The 27,105-nt window shown below is 33.9% G+C and overlaps 2 protein-coding genes and 1 long non-coding RNA gene across 3 annotated transcripts; all 3 read right to left on the reverse strand.

The window, feature by feature from the left end:
• Positions 1 to 4,928: 4,928 nt before the first annotated feature.
• Positions 4,929 to 6,064, reverse strand: LOC130999900 (uncharacterized). Its single transcript, XR_009093614.1, has 3 exons — positions 5,889 to 6,064; positions 5,589 to 5,644; positions 4,929 to 5,207 (listed from the first exon to the last, which is right to left on the reverse strand). It is a non-coding gene; the product is annotated as an uncharacterized LOC130999900 (long non-coding RNA).
• Positions 6,065 to 13,568: 7,504 nt separating this feature from the next.
• On the reverse strand, positions 13,569 to 14,459 carry LOC130999901 (dirigent protein 21-like). Its single transcript, XM_057925592.1, has one exon. It carries the CDS (start codon positions 14,389 to 14,391, stop codon positions 13,774 to 13,776), a length of 618 nt encoding a protein of 205 aa, XP_057781575.1. The 5' UTR covers positions 14,392 to 14,459; the 3' UTR covers positions 13,569 to 13,773.
• A 5,357-nt stretch (positions 14,460 to 19,816) lies between these two features.
• Positions 19,817 to 24,889, reverse strand: LOC130999902 (laccase-14-like). The gene is made up of 6 exons (XM_057925594.1): positions 24,709 to 24,889; positions 24,364 to 24,515; positions 24,026 to 24,270; positions 22,876 to 23,004; positions 21,361 to 22,305; positions 19,817 to 20,190 (listed from the first exon to the last, which is right to left on the reverse strand). The coding sequence occupies exons 1-6, from the start codon at positions 24,808 to 24,810 to the stop codon at positions 20,060 to 20,062; spliced, it is 1,704 nt and encodes a 567-aa protein (XP_057781577.1). The 5' UTR covers positions 24,811 to 24,889; the 3' UTR covers positions 19,817 to 20,059.
• Positions 24,890 to 27,105: the final 2,216 nt, after the last annotated feature.

Below are 27,105 nucleotides of genomic sequence, written 5' to 3' on the forward strand. Positions count from 1 at the left end.
TTTCCTGTAGAAAAAAGTACGTAATCAACTGTTAACTCCCTGAAAACTACTTTTTCAACCGACTACCTATTTTGTTATATGAAATAAAATTTTATTACGAAGAATAATTTAAAATTTTTCTTAATTAATAATTTTATTTGAGATTGTAATGTACTCCCTCCGTCCCACGAAGCATGACACGGTTTCATTTTTGGTCTGTCCCACTAAGCATGACATGTTTCTAAAAATGGCAAAAAAATTACCCTTTATTCACATTTTCACTTTTTCACCTACCACATTTAACACACAAAATATCAATTTCTTAATTTTCGTGCCGAAGAAAAATGTGTCATGCTTCATGGGACGGATGAAGTATTGTTTAATAAAGAAAAATCTCAAATATCACTTCGAATTGACCAACATCAACATCCTTAGTCTATAATTACATAAATTTCTTACATTTTTCTTAAGTTATACTTGGGTAAGACTTTGCACATAAACCAAGGTAAATTCATCAACAATCAAGGACATTTAGACCATTCACTTTTAGATCAAGTTTTTTATATTTTCTCTTTTTTTTGTTGTTGTTTAATTTTGTATGTACTAGTTCAAATCTATATGACGATTTTTCATTCTAATCTCTTTGTTTAATATAGTTATGGTAGATTGTACAATATATATAGAGAGATAATTATGGTAGATGAGGCTTCTAATTCAGATAAATGAGTTAATTCTTAATTCGACAATTATTATTGTCATTATGCATGCGTTCAAAATTTGTATATTGTTAGTGCTACATCGTTAAATTCTTACATTAATGTTGCCTTAAATTTTATAAATATGCGTGGCATAAATTGATAGGCTAAATTAGGAGATGCAATATCAAACTTCAATAACAAAGTTTTAAAACATTAAGATAGTTTGAGGATTTGTAATTCCTTCCAAAAATGGTAATTGTTGAGTCCAATAAACACTAAAAATTTTGCTTTATCAAAATTAATACTGCTGGAAGTAATAAATTAATTTATAAGATATAAATAATAAATTAATGAAAATTATGACTAGTTATTATATAGTGAAAACGAATGTATTTTCCTTCATTGATGGATTCAATCATTCAAAATATATAGACGACAAGGTCACATACGTCTGAACAGTGAGCCTATAAAAAGCGTTTGTTAAATAAATATTCAAAAAGAATTGTTACATAAGGCCCGATAGGCCTACTACTTTAGAAGCCCAATTACGCAAATTAAATTACACTAACGCTTTGTTAATAATAATAATAATAATATTATTATTATTATTATTATTATTATTATTATTATTATTATTATTATTCAGGGGTTGTTGAGAATTATTAAGAAAAAAGTTTTGGAAATTTGATATGGTTGAAATTAGGACTTGCTTTTATTTTATTTTATTTTTATTGTAGATGTCAAATCATATGTTATGTTAGTAAGAATTAGTTGTAAGCGAAACTTTGTTACTGTAAATGTTAGCTCGTGTAAAATAACTATAAGAATGAAATGCACAAATTGGGCAACACAAATTTAAAAAATATTTGTGTGCATTAATTACTACTAAATGTTAGCTCACCCAAAAAAAAATTACTAAATGTTAGCTCGTTCACTTCACAAGTAAGTAATCTCTAAAGGGTATTCCATTTTTTATTTTTTATTTTTATTTCTTAGATTTATATGGAAGCCTAGCCGTTGCCCCTAATTAAGTAATCTCTAAAGGGTATTCCATTTTTTTCATTTTCATTTTTTACTTTTTATTTTTTATTTTTTATTTCTTAGATGTCTATGAAATAAATTGTTACTCCCTCTGTCCCAGGCCAATAGGCCCAGTTCCTTTTGGCACGGAGATTAAGAAACTCATTTTTTGGTAGGTAAATGGTGTGGTCCACCAATAATTAAGGTTTTAAGTGTTCACTTATTTTTCCTTAATCATATTTTTCACCTTGGAACTTACTGCACGAATCAAGCAACAAAAAACTATACTGCAGAAATCGAAAAAATCAAGAACAAAAAATTCAGAACAAAAAATCAATAACAAAAAATCAAGAACAAAATTCATGAGAAACTATACTGCAGAAATCGAAAAAATCAAGAACAAAAAATCAAGAACAAAAATCAAGAACAAAATTCATGAGAAACTATACTGCAGAAATCGAAAAAATCAAGAACAAAAATTCCCTTATTTCCTTCTTCTTCAACTTTCAGAACTGAGAATGAAAACCCTAAATCAAGAGCTTATAGGCGGCGGCGTAGACGAAGAACGGCGGCGATGGGGGCTCCGAACCGTCCATCGACGAAGGAGAGGCGGCGGCGGCACAACAGGGGTTGTAGTCTTGAGGCGGCGGCGGATCTGTGTGGCCGGAGCTCTGGAGAGTCAGCGGCGCCGCCCGTCGTTGAGAGAGAGAGAAGGGGCAAAAGGGGGAGGCGGTGACGGAAATGGCGAAGGGGAAGGGGAATTGACGGAAAGGGGAAGGGGAAGGTTTCCCGTCGAGATAGAGAGAGAGACTGTGAACAGTCCACCGACGAAGGAAAGCCGCAGAGGCGGTGGAAATGGCGGCAGCGGTGCTCGTGGCCGTTGAAGAATCGGCGGAGGCGCTGGGAAATGACGGTGGAGTTGTGAGTATGGACAGCAGCGGCGCTCGTGGCCGTTGAAGAGTCGGCAGAGGCGCTAGGGTCTGTGTGGCCGGAGCTCTGGAGAGTCACGGCGGCGCTCTCTGTTGAGAGAGAGAAGGGAAAAGGCGGAAGAGTGAAGGAAAAATGAGAGCTTTTAGGGTTTTAATTAGGGGTGTATATCCCCTTTAATGAAGTAGTTATAATTTTAATTAGAGCCCTAATTATTTCCAATTTTAGACTGGGCCTATTGGAGTGGGACGTCCCAAAAAGGAAAGCGAGCCTATTGGGCTGGGACGGAGGGAGTAGTATAATAATCTGAAACTCAGTTGAAGATGAAGCTTAAATTAATACAAAATCGAACTGAATCCGATCAAACCCGACCCAAAATTCTTCTCAAATCAAATCAAACCAAATTAGCATATTAAATCGAATTAAATTATTTTTTGCTATTTTTTTTTTTTGCATTAAGTTTTAATATTTTAGACTATGCTAATTTCGAGTTGGGCTTAATGCGTTGCCCCTGTTTAGATCCATCAGCCCATGACTACTTTTGTATCACCTAAATATTTAATATATTCGGAGGTGGATCAATACATACAAATCTTAATGGGTTTGAATCAACAAAGGCCCATCTTCTATGAGTAGAGATAGATAGTTCACAAATAAAAAGCCCAAAAGATTTTTATGATAATTCTATATTTGGTTTAAATTAAATATAGAGTGGACTTTGTAAATGATCATTTTATTATAGTAAAAATTTTAAAATTGGTCATATTTATCATTTTACTCATATATATATAGGGAGAGGTTCAAGAAAGAACCACTAAATAAAAGAAGAACGGAGAACCATTTTCAGCCATTCGATCATCAAGATCTACGGTGGATGCATCATCTTGTTGGATGAATGCAGATCCTGAGTTCGAATTCTAAAGGGAGCAATTTTTTTATTTTTTTGAGTGCATTAATTTTAACAGCGAATGCATTAATTTTTACAGTGGATGCATTAGATTTGATTATTCTCATGTTCTCACAAATAATGCAGTTCTCTCTAGAACCACACGGTCCACACCATATATATACTCCCTCTGTCCATGAAAGAACTTTCTAGGAGGGAGTGGCACGGGTTTTAAGAAAAAAAATATTGTTGAGTGTATTAAGAGTGGATAAAAGGGGTAAGGATCCTCTACTGTGCACTGCACGGTGCCGTGCAAAAAAACAGGGGGAATTGGTATTTTTGGATTTTTTATTTTTATTAAAATTTTAATTATTTTCTTCTAATTTGAATGCACTTGAATGCACATCACCCTGCTGTGCACAGCATGGGATCTTTTTCCGGATAAAAGATAGTTGAGTGTATTGGGAGTGGTGAAAAGGTGTTATAATTAATATTGAAAGTTGTGAAAAGTGAAAAGTAAGAGGATTTTAAGTGGTGGGGTATAGTCAAAAAATAGGTAGGAAGTTCTTTTGTGGACGTCCCAAAAAGGAAAGATAGGAAGTTCTTTCGTGGACGGAGGGAGTATATATTAAAAATTATCAATTAATTTTTAGTTGCGAATTCAAGTTTTTGAGCTACAATTCACAACCAATAATATTTATAATCGTAAATTGGAGTTTTAAAGTTTGAGTTCACCACGAATGGTTGTGAATTCGAAATTTGAAGTTTGAACTCACGACAAACACTATTTCTAGTTGTAAATTATTAACTTTAAATTTGAATGGACAACCAACACTACTAGCTATTCAATTAAAATTCGAGTTTTAAAGTTTGATGATACATCTAGAATCAGTGTTGGTTGTGAATTCAAGTTTTAAAACTTGAATTCATAACCAACACTAGCAATTCAATTTTGAATTTATCAAATCATTTGTGAATTGGGAAACATTAACAACACAAGCTCATATTTACAACAATTGGCAGCAAACAACCTCGCATATTTGATTAAATCCGTATCAATTTCTCCATCGCCTGTAACTCTTCTAATAAAATCAAATCGAGTTTAATTTTCTTTTTTCTCCCAATTTCAACATGCCTCGCATAAAATTTCGAATTTCCCGCCTCTGGTGAAATTAAAATTGGATCTATGCACCACCACGTGAGCAATTGAAGGAGGCGGCGCGAGGAAGCGGATACCTCGCCGCATTTTTCGTGTTCTAGGCCGCCGTATTCCCATCTCCGGCCTTACCATAATGAAGCTTCGGGTGAGATCCGCAATTGACTCTTAGTCTTAGATATATGTCATAAGGTGTATGAATTGGGATTGAGTTTTTTATATAAATTATAAATTACGAATTCATGAAGCATAATATCCAAAGATGGATCCTCTTTAACCGTCGATGTAATAATCCTATCAATAAAATTTCAAACAAAGATATATAGGGAGTTTTAATATGATCATACTTAGCAAAAAAAAAAAGAAAAAAAAAAGATGTTGAGCAAGTCATCTTGGAGAAATTAATGGACACTCACTCATTCCTTCTTCATTGATCCATTGCTTCACCTCTTAATTCTTTAGAGGCACCTCAAACACAACAGTTTCCTTGTTTCTTTTTCTTGCCTTTCATTTTTTTCGCTTTCAGTTTCTTCATAATCAACTGTATCAACACAAAAAAGAATTAGGCTGCGTTCTTTCTGGTTGTAAATTTATCATGGGAAAATTAGGGATAAACAAAATTTCACCCTTTAAATCTTTCCTTTCTTTTCCATCATTTCCTACAAAATAGAATTTGACCCTTACTCGTTCCTCCTTAAATATATAGCAACCAAATACAAATTATGGAGACTTCTCGATTTCTAATATTCATGTATTCCCATGAATCTACATATTTCACAAATTAAATTCGTGCAATCAATATAGATAACCCTTTTCAAACAAAACAAAAAAAAAAGACGAAACAATGAGATATATAGCAAAAGTTTCGGATAATAAATTTACAATCAAAGAGAACGCACCCTTATAGAAAATTGATACTCACTCATTCCTTTTCACCGATCCCCAGCTTTACCTCCTAGTTCTTTGTTCTGTGCTTTCCTAAATTTTAATTGTATCAAACACAAAAACTTATTAATGGAAAAAATATCTAAAAATGTAGTAAACAAACATAAAATTTTAATCTACTATTGTTTAAGCATATTGAGATGAAGTGGAGCACTAAACTAATAGCAACTGAATTAGAAACTCCATAGGATAAGATAATACATGGACCAAAACCGACGCGGACCGAAAAACCGATCGATTCGGTCCGGTTCGTCGGTTCTGGTCCGGTTTTGCTCACCCCTAGCGCAAACCATGGGAGATGAATCAGCATGAAGGGCGTGCACCTTGTTGTCGCCCGAATTTAATTTTCAAGGCAGTGGTTTCGCCACGACGCAGTGCTATTCTCTTTGTTTGTTTTTTGTTCAATTTTTCAATTAGGACTTTTCTCGAACACCTAGTGGGCCTGCTTTTTTTTTTTTTTTTATTCCAATGGACTTTACAATTTATTGTAACATTCAAACCTTTAACATTTATAATGTGATCTCGTTTTCTTCGACCACGCCATTTAACAAATTAATTAAAATAATGTCCCACAAGTTTAATGGTAACGAATATATTTTGTCATACACTATGGCAGGCACCTATAAATTAATCTTGTACAATTTAATTAAAGATGCCAAATAATGTCCCACAAGTTTAATGGTAACGAATATATTTTGTCATACATGCCACTATGGCATGCACCTATAAATTAATCTTGTACAATTTAATTAAAAGATGCCACCACCAGCAGTCACAAAGACAATTCTTTCAAATTCTGCTTCATTATTTCTGAAAATTCAATCAAACAATAAGGAAGTAGCAAGTTATTGATAATAAATTAATATATGCTCAAATAAACCATCAAACACACAAAATCTTCACAACTAAGCATTAAATATGACGCATCAAAAGATAAAAATACATGTTTATCAATATGATAATTGAATTGGAATCAATTTTATATAAATACAAAAATATAATAAAAATATTTTCTCATGCATTGCACGAGGTGCAAATTCTAATACTCATTCCGTCTCTCTAACATGAATTTAGTAAGAATTGGTGTATGTGTTTTGAATCATGTTTGTTGAAAATCAATATTTGATTACATTGCGCCAGCTTAATTCTTCAAACATTAATTAATAAATTAAATTAAATTCGGTAGTTAACCCTCAATATCAGCAAATATAAATTATAAAATTAATACTAATATACTCATTTTAGTTCGATGCGAGTGAATCTTTTACAAAATCTGAAAATAAATAAAAAAAGTGGACAGATGGCAACACGTGGTGGGTCACTCAAATTTCATGACATTTAGCATTATTTAATTATAAATTCAATTGTTTTTCCTCAAAAAAAAAACTCACTCCGTCCACGAAAGAACTTCCTATCTTTCATTTTGGGACGTCACAAAAGAACTTCGTACCTATTTTTGGACTATACTCCACCACTTATAATTCTCTTACTTTTCACTTTTCACAACTCTAGCTCAATATTAATTATAACACATTTTCACCACTCCCAATACACTCAACTACCTTATATCCACTCTCAATATACTCAACAATATTTTTTCTACACTCAACTACCTTATATCCACTCTCAATATACTCAACAATATTTTTTCTTAAAACCCGTGTCGCTCCCTCCTAAAAATTTCTTTTATGGACGGAGGGAGTATAAATTCAATTTGTCTTTTAACTGGTGACCTCCGTTGCGGGAACTCTCACAAGTCACAAATCATAAGTCACAAGTCACAATCAAGGCTCAATTATTGTGTTGAAATTAGAGACCATTGTCGAAAAGTCACCACATCAATATAAATTATGTAACGACGAAAAGTCGTCGAAAACAATGTGATCGATTGGGACCATTGTTTTAAAGTTATTTCAATGAGATAGTCACCGCCATCACCTAAAAAGCTTAAATGATTTTTAGCATTATAATATATGAATATATAAATGGGATTTTGAGATTTTTAAATACTCCCTCCGTCCCATATATATAGGCTGATTGAGATTTTCACAAGGATTAAGAAAAATCATTGGAAATGAAAATATATAAGTAAACTTCCTAATATGCCCATATTTAGTATTTAATGATGTATTAAAGTTGGAGTAAATTAAAGAATTAAATAAGGATATATTAGTAAATGAGTAAAACAAATATTACTTTTTTGGAAACAAGCCTATATAAATGGGACATCCGAAAAAGGAAAACAAATCTATATATATGGGACGGAGGGAGTATATATTTATTATTTTTATTTATTATAAAATAGTCTAATTTTACAAAAGTTGATTTACTTATTATGTCCCTCACATATGCTTAATTTAAGATTAATTATGTTATTTGATATATTACATATAATCAATTTAGAAACATATTATAATTTATGTTTTATACTTTAATAATTATTTAAGATATTATTTAAGTAGCAGTATCCATTAAAACTCTCTTCATCTATATTAAATTTAGATGAGTTTTTTCAATTTTATGAGTTTTATAATATTATAATTTTCAAACATTATCCAATAATTGATTCAAAAACGTATTAAAATGATAAATATTAAAATGAAATGAAATATAAATTTACACCTCATAAACAATTATTTATTAAAATAATTTCTTTTTACATGCAGATGCACGCCATCTCTACTAATATATAGTATAAGAAGTTTGTGTTAAAGTATAGTAAAAGTTCGTGTGGTTAGAGTATAGTGTAGTAAAAGATGCTTGTTTTTTGCTTTTGGTGATAACAATTGATAACAAGAAAATATTGCAATGTTTTCAATCAATGAGTACACGTCACAATCAATTGCCATTATTTTTTGCAACATTAACAACTAACTCACCAAGTATTTATTCTTAAGTTATATGTAGTGTATTGAAATTATATAATCTATGAAAATATTGATCGTTATTATTATTATTATATTATGTATGTCTTTTAATAAAAATTGTCTAAATGTACAGAATGCCTAAAAAATTTACGGGGGATACCGCCCTAGAACCCCGTAAAAGTTCAGCCCCTTGAACTAAATTCCTGGATATATATATATATATATATATATATATATATATATATATATATATATAGGGAGAGGTTCAAGAAAGAACCACTAAATAAAAGAAGAACGGAGAACCATTTTCAGCCATTCGATCATCAAGATCTACGGTGGATGCATCATCTTGTTGGATGAATGCAGATCCTGGGTTCGAATCCTGAAGGGAGCAATTTTTTTTATTTTTTTGAGTGCATTAATTTTAACAACGAATGCATTAATTTTTACAGTGGATGCATTGAATTTGATGGTTCTCACGTTCTCACAAATAATGTAGTTCTCTCTAGAACCACACCCTATATATATATATATATATATATATATATATATGTATATAGGGAAACGCTCCAATGAGATCTCATATTTTTAGTGAGACCTTAGACATGATTTCGTGCGTTTATTTCATCAACCCCATGACTGATATTGTATCTAGAGGAAGATTTTTTTTTTTTCAGGGTTCGAATCCTGGAGAGAGCGAAATATTTTAAATTTCGTTATTCATCAGTATATACTGCATTGTTCATCGATATATATTGCCTTGTTCATCAGTTTATATGTCATATTTATTACCAATTTTTTAAATTTCGTTATTCATCAGTATATATTGCCTTGTGACCCTTGTTCATCAGTATATATGACTTATTTATTATCCTCAATGTCTCACGAAAAATAGAAGGTCTCACTGGAGCGCGCCCCTATATATATATATATATATATATATAGAGAGAGAGAGAGAGAGAGAGAGAGAGAGAGAGAGAAATGATCAATAGAGAATGCTAAATATTGAGAGAAACAGTGAAAACTGAATAAGTCAATAATTTTACTGAATACGTCAATAATTTTATTGAACAGACAATGTGCGTGTTTATTCAGTAAATGTCTATTCGTGTGGTCACATGATTTATTCAGTAATGTTATTGACTTATTCAAAACGAAATATATTGACTCCTCCATAAATATATATATAGGGTTGAGATTTATGGAGGAGTCAATATATTTCTCCATGAGATAGGTAACATAATAATTACACATTCATGGCAGGTTGGCCCATTATATATATATATATCCACGAGGTAGAAAACATAGTACGTAATTACACATCCATGGCAGGTTGGCCCATATTATATATGTACATATATACCCACGAGGTCGTAGGTAACATAGTAATTACACATTCATGGCAGGTGGGCCCGTTAGGCGGTTGCTTCTGATCACTCACAACATCAGAAGCAGATCTAGGAATCATTAGTAAGGAAGCTGAATTTATTGAAGTATAACGCTTAAGAATATCTGCTAGGGGCTCGTGGGCGGGAACCTCTAGTCAAGTTTTTTTGAGCATTTTGTACAGTTTAGTTTTATACTCCCTCCGTCCCAAACGAAATGTCCTATTTCTTTTCGACACGGAGATTAAGAAATGTGTATAAAGTAGATAAAGTGGGTTGGTGGAAATTATTTAAATATTAAGTATAGAGAGAGTGTGTATTGCCAAAAAAGGAAACAAAACATTTCGTTTGGGACGGAGGGAGTACTAAAGTAGAAATGATCAATAGAGAATGGTGATGTCTCTAATGATGGCGAGAATTTCATTATATTTACTAAATACATCTGTTTATTAGTTATGTTGGTATTTTCGTAAAATTTATTGATTTGTTCGTTATTCTTCATTCTTTCAAAAAATATAATTATCTATGGAACCTAACCTTATATACTCACAGACTCTAAAAAGTTATTTGTATGTGTTCTATTAAAGTGTATTATAGAACACAGTTTCAAAGGTTCGATCAAAGTTGCGACTGCTAAATGATCAAATTTGTCTTCGAATGTTTTGATGGCAAATTATGGCAGTCATGCATGGCATTGTTACTGATTCAAACGTTAATGAATTTTTTAGGCTTTCCGGGGAATACTTATGAACGGAGTTTCTCACATGTATCCAACGACTAAAAGGGCAACACATTATTATTATGAGTAAAATTTTGAAGTAGTCAAAATGAAGCATAAAACACAATTTATGGCCACACATTGAAAAAACACAAATTTTGGCCATTTTTATTGATTTGGACGTTTTTGCCCTTAATGAGGCGGACTGGGTAGGATCAGGCACGCGGGTCGCGTGCCGGGTCGGGTTAGGCACTTATGGCACTATTAGTGCCATAAGTGCCACTTATGGCACTAATAGTGCCATAAGTGCCATCGGAAATCCAAAATAAAACCAAGTAAAATAGTCATTTTGGCACTTATGGCACTAATAGTGCCATAAGTGCCAACGAAAATTCAAAATAAAACTAAGTAAAATGGTCATTTGGGCACTTATGGCACTAATAGTGCCATAAGTGCCATACGTGCAGCACAAATACAGAAACAACAACATCATTTAAACCCTAAATGGAACATCTAAACCCTAGGGGGAAGTGTGCACTTATGGCACTTATGGCACTAATAGTGCCATAAGTGCCATACGTGCAGCACAGATCAGATCAGATCTGCTGCCGCCGCCGCCTCATCATCCGCCACCTGACCAATCCCTCCTCCACGCGTTTCAGAGGATCGAATCTCCTCCACCGCCGCCGCCTCATCCTCTACTCCGACGAATTCTGCCGCTGACTTCTGCTCGGCGCCTCTGCGATCAGATCAGCTCCGCCGCTGTGATCAGATCAGCTGCGATCAGATCTGCTTGGCACTGCCGCTGCGATCAGATCAGCTGCGATCAGATCTGCTCCGGTGACTTCTGCTCGGCGCCGCTGCCGCGTAGCCGCTGGAGAAAGAGAGAGGGAGATGAGAAGGAGAGAGGAGATAGCGCAGCCGCTGGAGAGAGAGAGAGAGGGAGATGAGAAAGAGAGAGGAAAGAGAGAGAAGGGTAGAATAGTCATGACATACAAAAAATGGCTAAAATTTATGTTTTTTCAAATGGTGGACAAAATTTGATGTTGTATGTTGAATAGGGCCATTCGGCCCTATTGTTTCTTTATTATTATTAAAATGCGGCTATATTAAAAAGAAGAAGAAGAAACGTTAACTAAGACCCTTGAGAGCACAGGAACGTAGACTAAGGGCCGAGCCTCGTTAAAACAACTACCCTTAATGTAATCCTTGGTGGTGGTGTTGCCATCTTCTTGGGAGGTGGGGGATAGTGGCAGCGGCGTGGTGGATGGGAGTGCTAACACCTACTGGGATATAGAAGAAGAAACAGGATACCAAAGAAAAAGGATTTTCTGAAACTGCTAAAATTGGCGCCAAAATGGGAAGGATTTAAAGGGTGAAATTTTGTTTATTCCTCCTTTTCTCGTGATAAATTTACAACCAAAGAGAACGCAGCCTTAGAGAAAATTGATACTCATTCCTTTTCACCGATACCCTACTTTACCTCCTAGTTCTTTGTTCTGTGCTTTCCTAAATTTTAATTGTATCAAACACAAAAAAGTATTAATGGAAAAAATATCTAAAAATGTATAGTAAACAAACATAAAATTTTAATCTACTATTGTTTAAGCATATTGAGATGAAGTGGAGCACTAAACTAATAGCAACTGAATTAGAAACTCCATAAGATAAGATAATACATGGACCAAACGCGGACCGAAAAATCGATCGGTTCGGTCCGGTTTTGCTCGCAAACCATGGGAGATGAATCAGCATGAAGGGTGTGCACCTTGTTGTCGCCCGAATTTAATTTTCAAGGCAGTGGTTTCACGTTGTTTGTTTTTGGTGCAATTTTTCAATTAGGACTTTTCTCGAACACCTAATGGGCCTGCTTTTTTTTTTTTTTCATTCCTATGAACTTTACAATTTATTGTAACATTCAAACCTTTAACATTTATAATATATGATTTCGTTTTCTTCGACCACGCCATTTAACAAATTAATTAAAATAATTTCCCACAAGTTTAATGGTAACGAATATATTTTGTCATACATGCCACTTTGGCAGGCAGGTAATTAGTGGAGACAAATATAAATTAATCTTGTACTATTTAATTAAAGATGCCACCGCCAGCAGTCACAAGCAAGAAGGGTAGATTAATGCAAAGACAAATATAAATTAATCTTGTAATATTACTGTCATTTACAATCTTATAGTGTCAATCAGGAAGTGCTATTTAAATTTATGAATAGTATCATTTACAATGTTATAGTGTCATTTATACGCAGTGTCATTTGTATAACCGAATTAATAGTATCATTTACATGGTTCGGATCAGAGTGTGGGTCAGGGTTCAATCCAATTGTACGGTACACCAGGATGTACCCAACACCTCTTCAAATAATAAGCAATATTGATATTATTTAAATTTTGACAAATAAAAACACGAACTATTTGAAAATTTTAATTTTAATATGACTTTTAAAATATGACGAATTAAATCATCACAATTTTTCAATTTTGCAATCGTTCTCCCAAATTTTTTTTCTTCGGTTGCTAGTGCCGAATTGAAGCTTACATAAGGACAACGTTATTTTTGTGATGCCTAAACGATGTTGTTTCGTACAATTTCAATTAAAAAAAAATTATATAAAGAGACTGTATCTTGTACAGTCGTACACATGCACCATAGTTTCTAATATTCAGCAATTTTATTGTAATTACAACGTCTTAATATAAATATTACGTGGCGAACTAATATTAATGCACGTAAACTCCAACTCAACAATTCTGTGGCCGGAAAAAAAATGGGGGAGGAAATTGCAAAAATTAAAAAAGTGGTGATTAATTTGTCACAGTTCAAAAGTCACGTTAAAATTACAATTTCAAAATAGTTCGTGATTACTATATAAATATCTGATTTTGTGTAACTTAACAGTAAAATAATGCCTTGTCGTCATAATTATTTTAATATAGCAATATCTACAAAATGGAATCATAAATTCAATTAAGTGAACTTGGGGGATTTTATTTTAAAAGAAAGGAACAAGAACCAAGTGCTCGACGAAAGTCCCCAGCGAAATCAAGAAGCATACAAACCAGCTAACGAAATACAAATAAAATGACAATGCAACAAATTCATTACATTTCAACAAACTAAGCGGTGCGACCTCCTGTGTGTGAACAGTGAGGTCCCGGGTTCAACCAATTCATTACATTGCAACAACCTCAACATCGTCAAGGTCGACGAATTTAGGGCCGGAGGTGGTGAAGACGTAGTATTCCAACACGGACAAGTCTTGCCCAAAAGCAGCGGTGCTCTGTAGTGCGTATCCATGAGCAAATCGGAAGACGCCGGTGCCGCCAGCAACCACCAGCTCCCGCTGGTCGTCGTTGATCTCGTTCCGGCCGAGAATGCTGAGTGTGCTCCCGGCGAACTGCCCCGAGGTGAAGTAGATGTTGATATTCATCGTGATGCCGATCGTGTTTAGGTCGGATTTGGTGACGAGCCCTTGGGCGCGGCCAAGGGGGCGGGAGTTGGCGTCCGCCTCGGCCGTGACCAGGTCGTCTATGACGCGGACTTTGCCGAAGCCGGTCGCGGAGTTGGCGGTGATGGAGGCTTCCGCCACGTCGTACGTGGTGGTGTGGGGGTGGTTCACCCCAAGATCTTGGACAAAGAAATGGAGCTTTATGAGTTTTTCTTTTTCGGAGCAGGCGCTGCCGAGGAATTTTGTTTCATCCTCGGCAATGGACCTTATCCTCCTCGCGTCCACACTTAGCGTGGACGCGAAGAAGCACGAGATTGTTAGAATAAGGGCTAAGTTCGCCATAATTAGAAATTGTTTTGAGAAATTTGAATATATTTGGAGAAGGGTGTATGTGTTGGTGTGTTTGGTTTTTATATATGGAGAGGGGTTTTATGAAGAGTTACTGAACACACCGACACATACACCCTATTAATCTATTTGGTCTATTACATCTTATAATATTTTTCTTACAAAATCTATTAGTTCATTACTTCTACTAAATACTTCCTCTGTCCTCCAAATTTATGCATGGTTGACTACGGCACGAGTTTTAATAAAAAGTTGTTTGTAGTAATGATAGTGGAAAAATGATCCACATTGAGGGGATCTAATGGTTAAAATAGAACCGTAACTTTCAGGATTTTTTAAAAAATGACTAAATGTCACGAAATTTGAAAATGAGGACAATAACCTTTTTTTTAACATTTACAATCCTATTTCGGGCCAAAAAAATCAAATATTCAGGCTTTTGGTGCCACCTAGAGCCCGTTGCTGACGTGGTTGTGCAATCAAAACTTGAAGCTCCTTTTAACAACATTAAAATAAATATAGTCTTTCAAATCTGCTATCACCATGTTCGTCATTTCCAACCCCTTAAAAAATGATAATACAAAAAAGAAAGAAAATAAAATTGCCAAAAAGTTACGGTCCTATTTTTAATTTAATGCAATTAAGGGAGAAGGAAATTTATATTAATTTTAATATGAATCTATATCTATATATAATATGAAAGAAGAGTTTTATGTCTCCAAATTTTTTCTCTCCTCTTATTTTTTCCTTCCAAATTTTCTTTTTTCTTTTTTTCTTTTTTCTATTTCAATTTTTCGAAGAATCGTTAAATTCAATTCATGAAAAAATATTCAATATAAATGTTAAATTAAAGATTATGAGAAGATCTAATTTGATATACAAATTATAAAAAATAAATTTAAAGTGTCATAATTAATTTTTGTTCATTTTTTTGTCCATATATATATATATATATATATGTATTTTTGTTAGTTTTCATTATATCTAATGTTGAACACCATACATTGTTTCCATTTTTGTTTTCATTATTCTTGAGATACAAGCACTCAACAACAGTAAGATAGATCAGCAGCAGTCAGCCTCCTTATAGTTCAACATCGGAATTTATTATTCTTTTCATATATACTTATATTGTATGTAACTTAGGAAAAAATAAGCCATGCATTACTTGTATTGTATGTAACTTAGGAAAAAATAAGAGTCATGCATTTGATCGATGAGGACGAGAGCGAGAAAGAGGATGAGCCTGAGATGAGAATGATGATTTTGAGATATATCCAACAAATTTGGATGGGATGATGATGAAGATGATGATTGGGATGATTAAAATTTTGAATATTTTACAAATTGGATAATTTATTGTTTTCTTTTTATATATATATTTTCAGTTTTTAGTTTAATTATTTAAGACTTTTAAACCATAGTCTAATTATATATATATAGGGTCAGCTTCAATGGAGACCACTATATATATAGAGAATAGAGATCAAATCAGAGCCATTCATCATTTTTCAATTCTGGGAACCAACGAACATTATTATGAACTTACGAACATAAGTATGTTTATTTGTATGTTCATTTGTTTTTATATATATATATACATATATATATAGGGGGCCGCTCCAATGAGACCCCCTAATTTTAGTGAGATCTAGGGCACGATCTAGTGCGTTTATTTTATCAATCCTATGGCTGATATTGTATCTGGAGGGTGATTTTTTTTCGCAGGGTTCGAATCCTGGAGGGAGCATAATATTTTAAATTTTGTTATTCATCAGTATATACTGCATTGTTCATCAGTATATATGGCCCTGTTCATCAGTATATATGTCTTATTCATTACGAATTTTTTAAATTTTATTTTTCATCAGTATATACATCTTGTTCATTAGATATACGTTTTGTTCATTAGTATTATATGTCTTATTCATTGTCCTAGTGTTTCACGAAAAATAGGGGGTCTCACTGGAGCGCGCCCCTATATATATATATATATATATATATATAGGGGCGCGCTCCAGTGAGACCCCCTATTTTTCGTGTAACATGAGTACAATGAATAAGACATAAAATACTAATGAACAAAATGTATATCTAATGAACAAGATGTATATACTGATGAAAAATAAAAATTAAAAAATTTGTAATGAATAAGACATATATACTGATGAACAGGGCCGTATATACTGATGAACAATGCAGTATATACTGATGAATAACAAAATTTAAAATATTTTGCTCCCTCCAGGATTCGAACCCTGCGAAAAAAAATCACCCTCCAGATACAATATCAGCCATAGGATTGATAAAATAAACGCAACAGATCGTACCCTAGATCTCACTAAAATTAAGGGGTCTCATTGGAGCGGCCCCCTATATATATATATATATATATATATATATATATATATATATATATATATAGGGTTGGGATCTATGAAGAAGTAACTATATTTCGTTCTGAATAAGTCAATAAATTACCGAATAAATCACGCGACCGCATGAATAGTTATTTTCTGAATAAATACGTACATTTTTCGTTCATGCGCTCGCGTGATTTATTCAGTAAATGTATTGACTTATTCAGCCTTCGTTGTTTCCTTCTACATTTAGCATTCTTCATTGATATATATATATATATATATATATATATATATATATATATAGAGAGAGAGAGAGAGAGAGAGAGAGAGGCTAAAACAAGAACACTTCTTAAAATATGAACATAAGAACAATTTTCAATCTTTAGATCATTAAGATCTACGGTTGATTTGTAACCCTATTGGATGAATTCATGGTCATGAGTTCGAATCTCAAAGGTAGCAAAAATTTATTTTTCACAATTTATATCTTTATACAGCAAATTCATACGTGTTCTACATAAAAAAATTTGGGGGTCTCTTCTGCTTTTGTTACTCTGCTCGGACGTGAGCCAGGTGGCCTAGGGGTGATGGTTTGGCCGGAATCTCTGAGGCCCCGTCGATTTTTTCCTTTTTTTGTCTTTAGACGAGTACTCTTTTTTCTCATTAAGATTTTCCCTCGCAGATTTCTTAATGTAGTTTTAACGAGGCTCGGCCCTTGGTGTGCTTCGTTGTGCTTTCAAAGGTTTTTAGGTTTTTTTGTTTTCTTTTTCAATAAATCTCTATTTCAGCAATTCTACATAAAATTCATACATTTAAAATTGAAAATTATTCTTATTTCTTATTTCTTATTTTAAGAGGTGTTCCATAGACATTCCCTATATATCCGCAATCACACGCATGTATTGAATATCTATGAATTGAATTAATTTGTCCACAATCCACATGCAATCACATTCATATTCACATGCATGTATTGAATTGAGTAGCTATAAATTGAATTAGTGTGTCAGTATTGAATAGCAGTACTCGATCAGCAGTACTCGATCGCTCTCGTACTTTTATCTATTAATTATTTTATCTATTAATTATTTATGTGAGAGTCAAATACTACTAATTAATCTATGAACTAGTCAAATATCTATTAACTAATCAATTATAAATCGACAGCCAACAATAATTAATTGCTAATAATACAATTACTAAAACAAATCTACAAATTATAAACTAATTTACTAATAATTCGAATTAGTCAAAAAAATAAAATTCGAATTAGTGAAAATCGAACTTACTAATAATTCGAAACTAATCAATTAACTATTAATCAAGCCGTGTATCTAATAATCAAGTATATGAAAAAACAATGAAAAAGTATCTAATAAAGCCGTGTATATCCACTAATATAATTTTCACACTTTTAAGCCTCTAATAATCATCAATTACTAATTAACTAAACAACAATAATTGAATTAATCGAAGATGTAACTTGATTAAACGATTTACGTACATAATTAATTTGTAAAAATGAGAGGTTGCCGCCCGTGAATTCTATGTCGTCGATCACTCGGCAAGCTTGTATCACGGGCGACGACCTCTCATTTTTACAAATTATGTCCGTAAATTGTTTAATCAAGTTAAATTCACTATTAATTCATGCTCCAAAATAAATCCACTTATCTAAATATAATTTTCTTAATACCCACGTTTAATCCATTGATACAAATAATACACGAACAACATTCATGTTAAACAATATTACCCCACATTGACAATGAACAATATCATTCTTGTTAAACCATAAACAATATACAAATCTTTAAATCACAAACATCATTAATTCATGTTCTAAATTAATTCATATTACACTATAATAATAACTTCCCAAAACGTAATTAATTATATTCATGTTATAAACAATATATAATTATATATCAATGTTGAGAGGGAGAACCTGTAAAGATGAAGCCATTGTATCTTTCTCTAGAATTCTCGTCGCGTGTTACCGGAATTCTCTCTCTCGCCGTGAGCAGCCGTGAAAAATTCTCAAAAATTATGAAGTTACGTTGCATGCCATTTGAGTGGGTATAACTAGGGTTTTAGGTTTAAATTTTTGTGGGGTCCACATGATTATTTCAAAAGTAATTAAAGAATATTAATGATAAAGATTCTACTTTGCCTGATTTTGTGGAGCTTGCCGCACCCGTAAATGAATTCGTCAAAGATTCTATAATTCTAACTCTTTTAATAAATGAAGTACTAGTTAATGACCGGTCGAAATTGGACTGGAATCTATTATTACATATTTTGGATATTTTATTTCATTAAAATAGATTACTTAATAAATTATTTTAAAATAAGCCGGATAAGATGATCTGGAATTTCTCTGATAATGGCTGCTATTCGGTGAAGTCGGCTTGATGTTCCTCCCAAGGTACACCATTTTCTTTGGCGTGTGGCTCGAAATAATTTGGCGTGGTCTAGCTGTGGGGGGAGAGTGTGCTGCGTGTCGTGGAGGCTTTGAGAATCTGTGGCACTCGTTCTTCTTCTGCTCTTTTGCTGAGGCATGTTGGAATTCCAGTAACCTCTCCTCTTTCATCGATTCTATTACTTCTAGAAGTGACTCGTTCGTGCAGGCGTTCTTCAATATTCTTGAAGAGGCGAACGGTGAACAGGTTGCCCTTATCGCCATGATACTTTGGCAGATTTGGAAGGATCGGAACATAGTTATTTGGAGCATGTGTGGTAAAGTTGTAAATAGGCTGATAATGTAAGAGTAAAAAATAAGGGGTTTGTGGTGGGGTAGTGTCTAAAAATAATAATACACACTCATGTGTGACGTTTGAAAATAGAAAGATGTGACATTATTGTGGGACACAGGGAGTATTATTAATGGAATAACATGATTATGAGGTGGGGGGAAAATTATTTTTTTAAAAAAAAGTAAAGAGAATAAAACATACTTCATCCGTCCACGAAGTATTGTCTTAAGGGAGGGAGGCACAGATTTTAAGAAAAATTATGTTGTTTATTTATTGAGTACGGAGAAAGGGACCCACATGTTAGCGAGTGAAAAAAGTGATCCACAAATTATTATTAAAAATATATTATGACATTTTTTGTGGACGGACCAAAATGACAAATTATGACAACATGTGGTGGACAGAAGGAGTACAAATAAGCATCTTGCTAACACTGATCTATTTCGAAAATTACACCATACAAATAATCCTATAATTCTACACGCTTAAGCCGACTGGATTAATATCAGAAAATGCAAGAGGATATGTAGGAAGAGAGCTTTTTCAGCAGCGAGGCATATCAGGTGGTGGCGGCCGCATCTTTTCACGGCGGTCTTGGCCATCTTTGACGATGAACACCATCTCCATTCCCCAGCTCATATGACGCTCAAAATGACAGTGCATGAACCACACTCCTGTAATCAACGCAACAATATCAATTAAGATTTATTATTTAAAAATTAATTAACTTTCATCAGATTCTGATTCTGCATACAAATTTTAAATGTGGCCTAATACTCATTTGGTCTCACTGATAATGATTCACTTTATCCAAACTTAGAAATTAAGAAGAAGATTTATAGGATGTAAAGTAAATGGAGACCACTTGTTTAAGGTTTACATTGGACACAAGAGTTAAGGAAAATTAGTGACCGACCCTAATTATTTTTATTTTTGAACTGGGATCATTATTATCAATGGGATGGGAGATTATATAATTACTGAACTATTGATTTAATATAATTTTGCTAATAGAATATGCTTTCCACCAAATGAAAAAATGTCATGTTGATCATGGTGGCACACATGTAGCATGCACCTATCAAATTATTTAGGCTATTCACGAATGTGCTTTCTTTTCTATATATTTTTAAAATCATTCTTTCTGGTGTGTTTAGATTCGTTCATGTACCCCTCTCCACTTCGAAGCATTAACATGAGGCGTTATTTGTCTAAAATAAATGAAAGAATGAGAATTAATTAAGGGTTATTGGTATATTTAACTTTGGACAAATTTTGATTTAACATGAACTTTAAAAAGTGTCAAAAAATACACCAACTTATTGATTGTAGTAATTTTAGCATGAGTTCAATTTTCGGCCAAATTAAAGCTTACTTAGCATATCGAAATGTTGATATGGACCAATCGGATCGTAGTAATTTTAGCATGAATCCGAATTGTCAAATTATATTAAATTATACGATATTTATTTTGGTTCGTCTCAAATTGTATTTCATGTTAAAATTACTATAATCAATAAGTTGACGTATTTTTTGACACTTTTTAAAGTTCATGTTAAATCAAAATTTGTCCAAAGTTGGTGTATTTATATGAGCTTAAAATAATTAAGGCCATTATCTTAGGGCGATTTGCAAAAATAGGCCACTATTTTTCGGACTTGCAAAAATAGGCCAATTATTTTAGTTTTCGGTATTCTTAGGCCACATGTGTACCAATCAGGTTATTTTGGGTCACATTTTGACCCTAAAAAATTGCCTATTTTTGCAAGTCCGAAAAATAATGGCCTATTTTTGCAAATCGCCCTAAGATAATGGCTTTAAATAATTTTAAACTCATGAATAACCTGGATTGTTAGCCTTGAATCTGATAGCAGTCCATCCATTTCGCGGCACGGTGATTTGATCCATCAACGGCGGGTCGACGAGATTATAGTCGGCCGGGTCTCGCCTCCCGTCGAAGTTACCTGACCCGGATCCGACGACGTAGAAGCTGTATCCATGTAAATGCATGGGATGTTCAACGCCTCCGCCCAAGTTGGTTCCTTGAAAAACCAGCTCCACCGTCGAGTTGTAGTCGAGAACACTAACCGCCGTCGCGAGTCGCGTCGTCGACTGCTCATCAAACATTCGATCTACCGTGTAGTTGAAAGCCAAAGGCGGGAAGTCGGGGAAATCAGCGGTGTAAACTCCGTTAACTATTCCTTCTCTGTAGTAAGCCTCGAGAATGTCGACGGTCGTCGGCATCACCATCGACACATTGTTCACGCTCGCTAGCAGCCTCGTCGGCCCCAAACACGAGCTCTCGCTGCAGGGCTGCTGATTCATCGAGATCGTGTAGAACATCTTCTTTGAGATCTTTTTAGGGACGTCGATGGGATGCTTGGCGTCGGCTAGGCTTTTTAGCCTCTTCATAAAATTGATCAATGCCGCCGAGCTGTTGACTTCAGGCAACCATGGGAGCAGCGGCGACGGCGGCGGATAATAGTCGATTCCAACGTACTCGATGATTGCGGTGGCGGGGGTGTTGACGTATTCTCCGCCGCTGTAGTACACTCTGGCGGCCATGTAGTAGTGGCTGGGCCGCTGGTTGGCTTCCAGCAGCAGGTCCATGGTCTGGCCGGGGGAGATGGCGACGTAATCGGTCGTCAGCGGCTTCGTGTAGCTGCCGTCGGTGCCGACGACGGTGAGGTTGTGTCCGGCGATTTTGAAGAACATGATGTTCTCCATCACCGCGTTTACCAATCTAATATGGTAAGTCTTGCCAAATTCCACACTAAACTTGTGTATATCTGCGTGTACAAAATTCAAATACTCAGATGATAATTAAATTGAAAGACGAAGATAAATACTCCCTCTGTCCTTGAAATAAGTTCCTATTTTTCCTTTTTGGGGCGTCTCCCAAATAATTTCATCTTTTTTTCTTTTCATTTTTGGACAACTACCCCACCACTAATAATACTTATTTATTCCTACTTTTCACTTTTTCACTACTCACAATACTAATTATCACCATTTCACAACTTCCAATAATAATTATAACACATTTTCTTCACTATCAATACACTTTACAATAGCTCATTGCTATTTGACACGATTATTAAAAATAAAAGTGATAAAAGAATATCTAAAAGTGATTTAAAAAAAAGTAATGGAAACCACAACTTTTTGTGAGAAAATGTGGTAATGTTCTTTCTTTGAAACATGTCATTATCAATAGAGGTGACGAAAAACGAAAATGAGTCAATATCAATAGGACAAAGGGAGTATATAATTGTATTAATTATGAATTCGGGTTAAAAACCACAACTCTATCAAAATTGGAGATATTTTTTTTAAAGAAGAAACTTAATTAAATCCACCTTGTATTGAACATGGATACAAGTGGCCAGGTTGACCATTGATGAGGAAAGCATTTGAAATTTGGGGATTGCCTCCATTGCCCAAAAATTCCTCCATCACTTGTTGCACATCAGCTTTCCACCACTCACCTGTAACACACACACATATATATATAGAGAGAGAGAGAGAGGGAATGACTATCGTGAGAATACCTCTTAAAATAATAAATAAGAATAAGGAAAAATATATGAATTTTATGTAGAATACGTATGAATTCGCTGTATAAATGTATGAATTGTGAAAAAATAAATTTTTGCTGCATTTGAAATTCGAACTCAGGACCATGAATTTATCCAACAGGATAATAAATCAACCGTAGATCTTGAAGATCTAAAGGCTGAAAAACTATTCCTATATATATATAGGATTAGTTTGGATTGAAAATTTTACATTAGGGTGAGACTAAGACCAATTATAGATCCTAGATTATTAAATCCTACTACCATGAATTTTTTCTGGCTTCCCACATTTTTTGGGTAGAAAAACTAACACTAATGAAATCCCAAAAATTACGCCACCTTCCATTTTCAACAACGAATAATTACATGGTTGATCGTGAATAAATCATGATTTCATGTGAATAACACGATAAAATAAAATGAATTTTGCCCAAATTAATTATGTAGTTGGGCGTGAATAAATATCGATTGGCTGTGGATAATCACGATTCCCATGAATGATTATTTAATTGAAACTTGTCATAATTAAAATCACTAAAATAAACTTATTTAGGAAGGGAACAACGAGCACTCCCAGCAGATCACCTAAATGCATCACTAACTCTAAATTTAGATTAAAATAATTGAAAATGAGATAAAAAATGCATCCAGCAGATCCCCTAAATTGGATGGGGCCCACAAAAATTTTTACACCTACCTAAATTCAATCTTAAATTTACACGCACCCTAAATTTATTTTAAGCTTATAATTAGTAGGGCACACACATAATTATTGTTTTCATATAGAAAATAGGAGATCTGGTGTATGCATTTATAAAATCGAGATTCTAAAATTAAATAGGGAAGTTTTAGGGAGGAATATAAGAGCATAATTTTGGGATTTCTGCTGGGAGTGCTCTAAAATAAATGTAACAAAAACTAATACACCTACCTAATAAGATGGGAAAATGAGCATGAGGCTTCGGAAAAGGAAAACTCTCCCTCGCCGGCGGTAGAATGACGATGGCTCCGTGCACGGTATCCCGAGTCCAATCGCTGTGGGCGTGCCACCACAATGTGCCTTCTTCGTCGGAGAGGATCACCCGTTGTCGAAACCTTTGGCCGGGTCGAATCGGGCATTGTGTCACAAACTCAGTGCCATCTGACCATGGATATCTCGGCATCTTCACTCCATGCCTAAAATTAATATCCATCAATTTCACATATTTTTACTCCATGTTACATATGAGCTTAATTAAGATGCAAATTAAATTACATAATTGTTTTTACCAATGGATGGTTATATTTTGATCAGCACGATTAGCAACATCAACTATCACCAAATCTCCCCTTCTAGCATATATAGTGGGCCCCGGGAATTGTCCGTTTATCGTTAGCATAGTCTTGCTGCTGCAAAGCCTGCTGTGTGAAGACTTTATCACCTGCAACAGATTAGAATTAATTGATATTAATTAAAAAAAAAAAAAAAAACCTTACTTCAAATTTGATAACGCAGTGCAGCTGAGATGCTTCCCCTCCAACTAATAAGTCGGGGATTCGAGCCACCACGGGAAAATGAGGAGCAATTTTATTTATACTCTTTAAAAAAGGGAAAGCAAAATTAAGAACACTTACTTCAAACTTGTAGCAACGAACTAAAGCATGAAGTGGGGTTAGGCCTCCAAGTAAAATTATACCTAAGAACAACACTATGAAAATCCTCACTGCTGGAAACATTTTCTTCTGTATTTTGGTTATTGTTCACGTGTTGGTGAGAGTGGAAAGAATTTGTCCAGCATTTATAATTAGGGTTGAACTTCATGTGCTTTATTTAATACTTCTTCCGTCCGCCAATTCATTATCTAATTTGTCATTTTAATCGGTCCACCAATTCAAGTCATACTTATTTTTAGAACCTACTCCCTTCGTCCCACGAATCTTGACACGTGTGGATTCGGCACGAGAATTAAGGAGTTGTAGATTAGTATTTTAAATGTGTAGTTAATAAAATATAAAAATGATAAAGTAGGAGAGAGAGAGTAATAAAGTAATAAAAGTGATAAAGTAGGAGAGAAAATGTAATAATTATTACCCAAAATGGAAACGTGTCAAGATTCGTGGAACGGCCCAAAAAGAAAAACGTGTCAAGATTCGTGGGACGGAGGGAATATTTCTTTAACAAATAATCATTTTTTCTTAAAAGTTGTGCCCCCTTCTCTACTCAACAAATAAACAATTACATTTTTTCTTCAAACCCGTGCCCCCTTCTCCTTGGACACAAATTGGTGGATGGAGGGAGTATATTTTTTTACTAATGCAAGATGTGCATGGTTTATACACTAACTTTGCCAAGGCACTCATTTCCTCAAACATTCTTTAGTTGTACTTAAATTTATATCTATACTAATATAAAAAGAGCTTAAGGCATCCTAAGCCACAACTTGTGGATTGCATATTTCACCCAAGCAGCATCAAGGTTCGGCAAATGGAAGGCGACACACGAATTATCGGGCAACCTCAATCCAAAGTAATGAAAACAGAACACAACAAGGCCTTTTAGTTCGATGGAATCTGTCTTTTCAAGGCTGTGAAGACATTCCAATATCTCAAAACTGTGTATACAAAGGTAAACAAGTGTTCCAGCAGAGACTTTGAGGGTGTTTGGCTAAGCTTATTTTAAAGAGCTTATAAGATGTTTCAGGAGCTTATAAGATGTAAATTTTAAGAGCTTATAAGTTGTCAAAGTGCTTAGATAATTGAATTTATAAGCTAGAGAGAGAATTTTTTGTTAGAGAGAGAAAATCAAAGAAAAATGAACTTGAATGATATATAATGAAAATAATTAAATTATAGTTGAAAAATATTTGTAAAATGATTGTTGCATATGAGATTATAAAAAAATAAGTTGGGGTAGAGAAACTTATTTTTTGGAAGCTTATAAGCTTGTGAAGCTTATTTTTGGAGCTTAAAAGCTGTTTGAGAGCTTATTTTGCCAAACACTTTGGAGCAGCTTATAAGCTCCTAAACAGCTTATAAATTTCCGAACAACAAGAACTTCGGCAGTTTGAGTTTCATATTTCTTTGAAGCATTGTAAAACTGCATCAATTCAAACAAAAATTTGTGATCATATAACAAGAATCTGGCCTGAGCACAAATTGATGAATGATAGGTTTCAGAAATCTTCTTCGCAACTGCCATCACTCTATTTAGAAGTTCCACTCTCTGAGGAAAAAACTTTAATGGCAATCCATCAGTGAATGACCTAGACATTTAATTCAGTGGGGACCAGTTAATTATAAATTTACTAATTCACACAAAAAAATTATAATAAATAAAAATTTAATATAATTAATAACTCAATCGCTTATTTTTCTTGTGTCCCTATTCTGCCAATGTGTGGGATAAATTTGCTATGTGGTGTGGTGTTCAAAGGAAAGCTGGAGCTTGGGATGATGAAGTGGAATATTTAGAAAGACAAGGAACTTCGAAGACGGGGAAGCAGCTTATGTATAGACTGTTGGTGGCAACAATTGTCTATCACATATGGAGAGAAAGGAATGAACAAAGATTTAACAACAAGGCTTCCCATGAAGAGAGTGTAGTTAGACAATGTCAATTGATGATGGTGGTGAGAGGGGAGTTGAACCCTAAAGTTTACAAAATGTTTATGAACTAAGGCGTTTGCTTCTATGTTTTCTTGTTGTAAATGGTGGTTTGACATGCTTTTGGTAAATGAAAAAAAATACTAGTATTTCCCAAAAAAAAAACAAAAAAAAAACATTACAACGTCAATAAAGTATAAGTTACACATAAGAATCTCGTAACATCTCTCTTCTGTTTTTCATGTTTTGATATCATTACATAATTAATAGCTTCATAACATCTCTCATACCGATGATTTGAGAAACAAAATGATTTTTCTAGATTTCAAAACCAATATATGCAGCTGACGGGCTGAGTAATTCTTAGTTTCCACTTAATATCTCAATCATAAATATATTTATAAGATAGAAGTCTTACATATTCAGTAT

The sequence above is a fragment of the Salvia miltiorrhiza genome, chromosome 8 (genome assembly GCF_028751815.1).
Source record: "Salvia miltiorrhiza cultivar Shanhuang (shh) chromosome 8, IMPLAD_Smil_shh, whole genome shotgun sequence".
NCBI lineage: Eukaryota > Viridiplantae > Streptophyta > Magnoliopsida > Lamiales > Lamiaceae > Salvia > Salvia miltiorrhiza.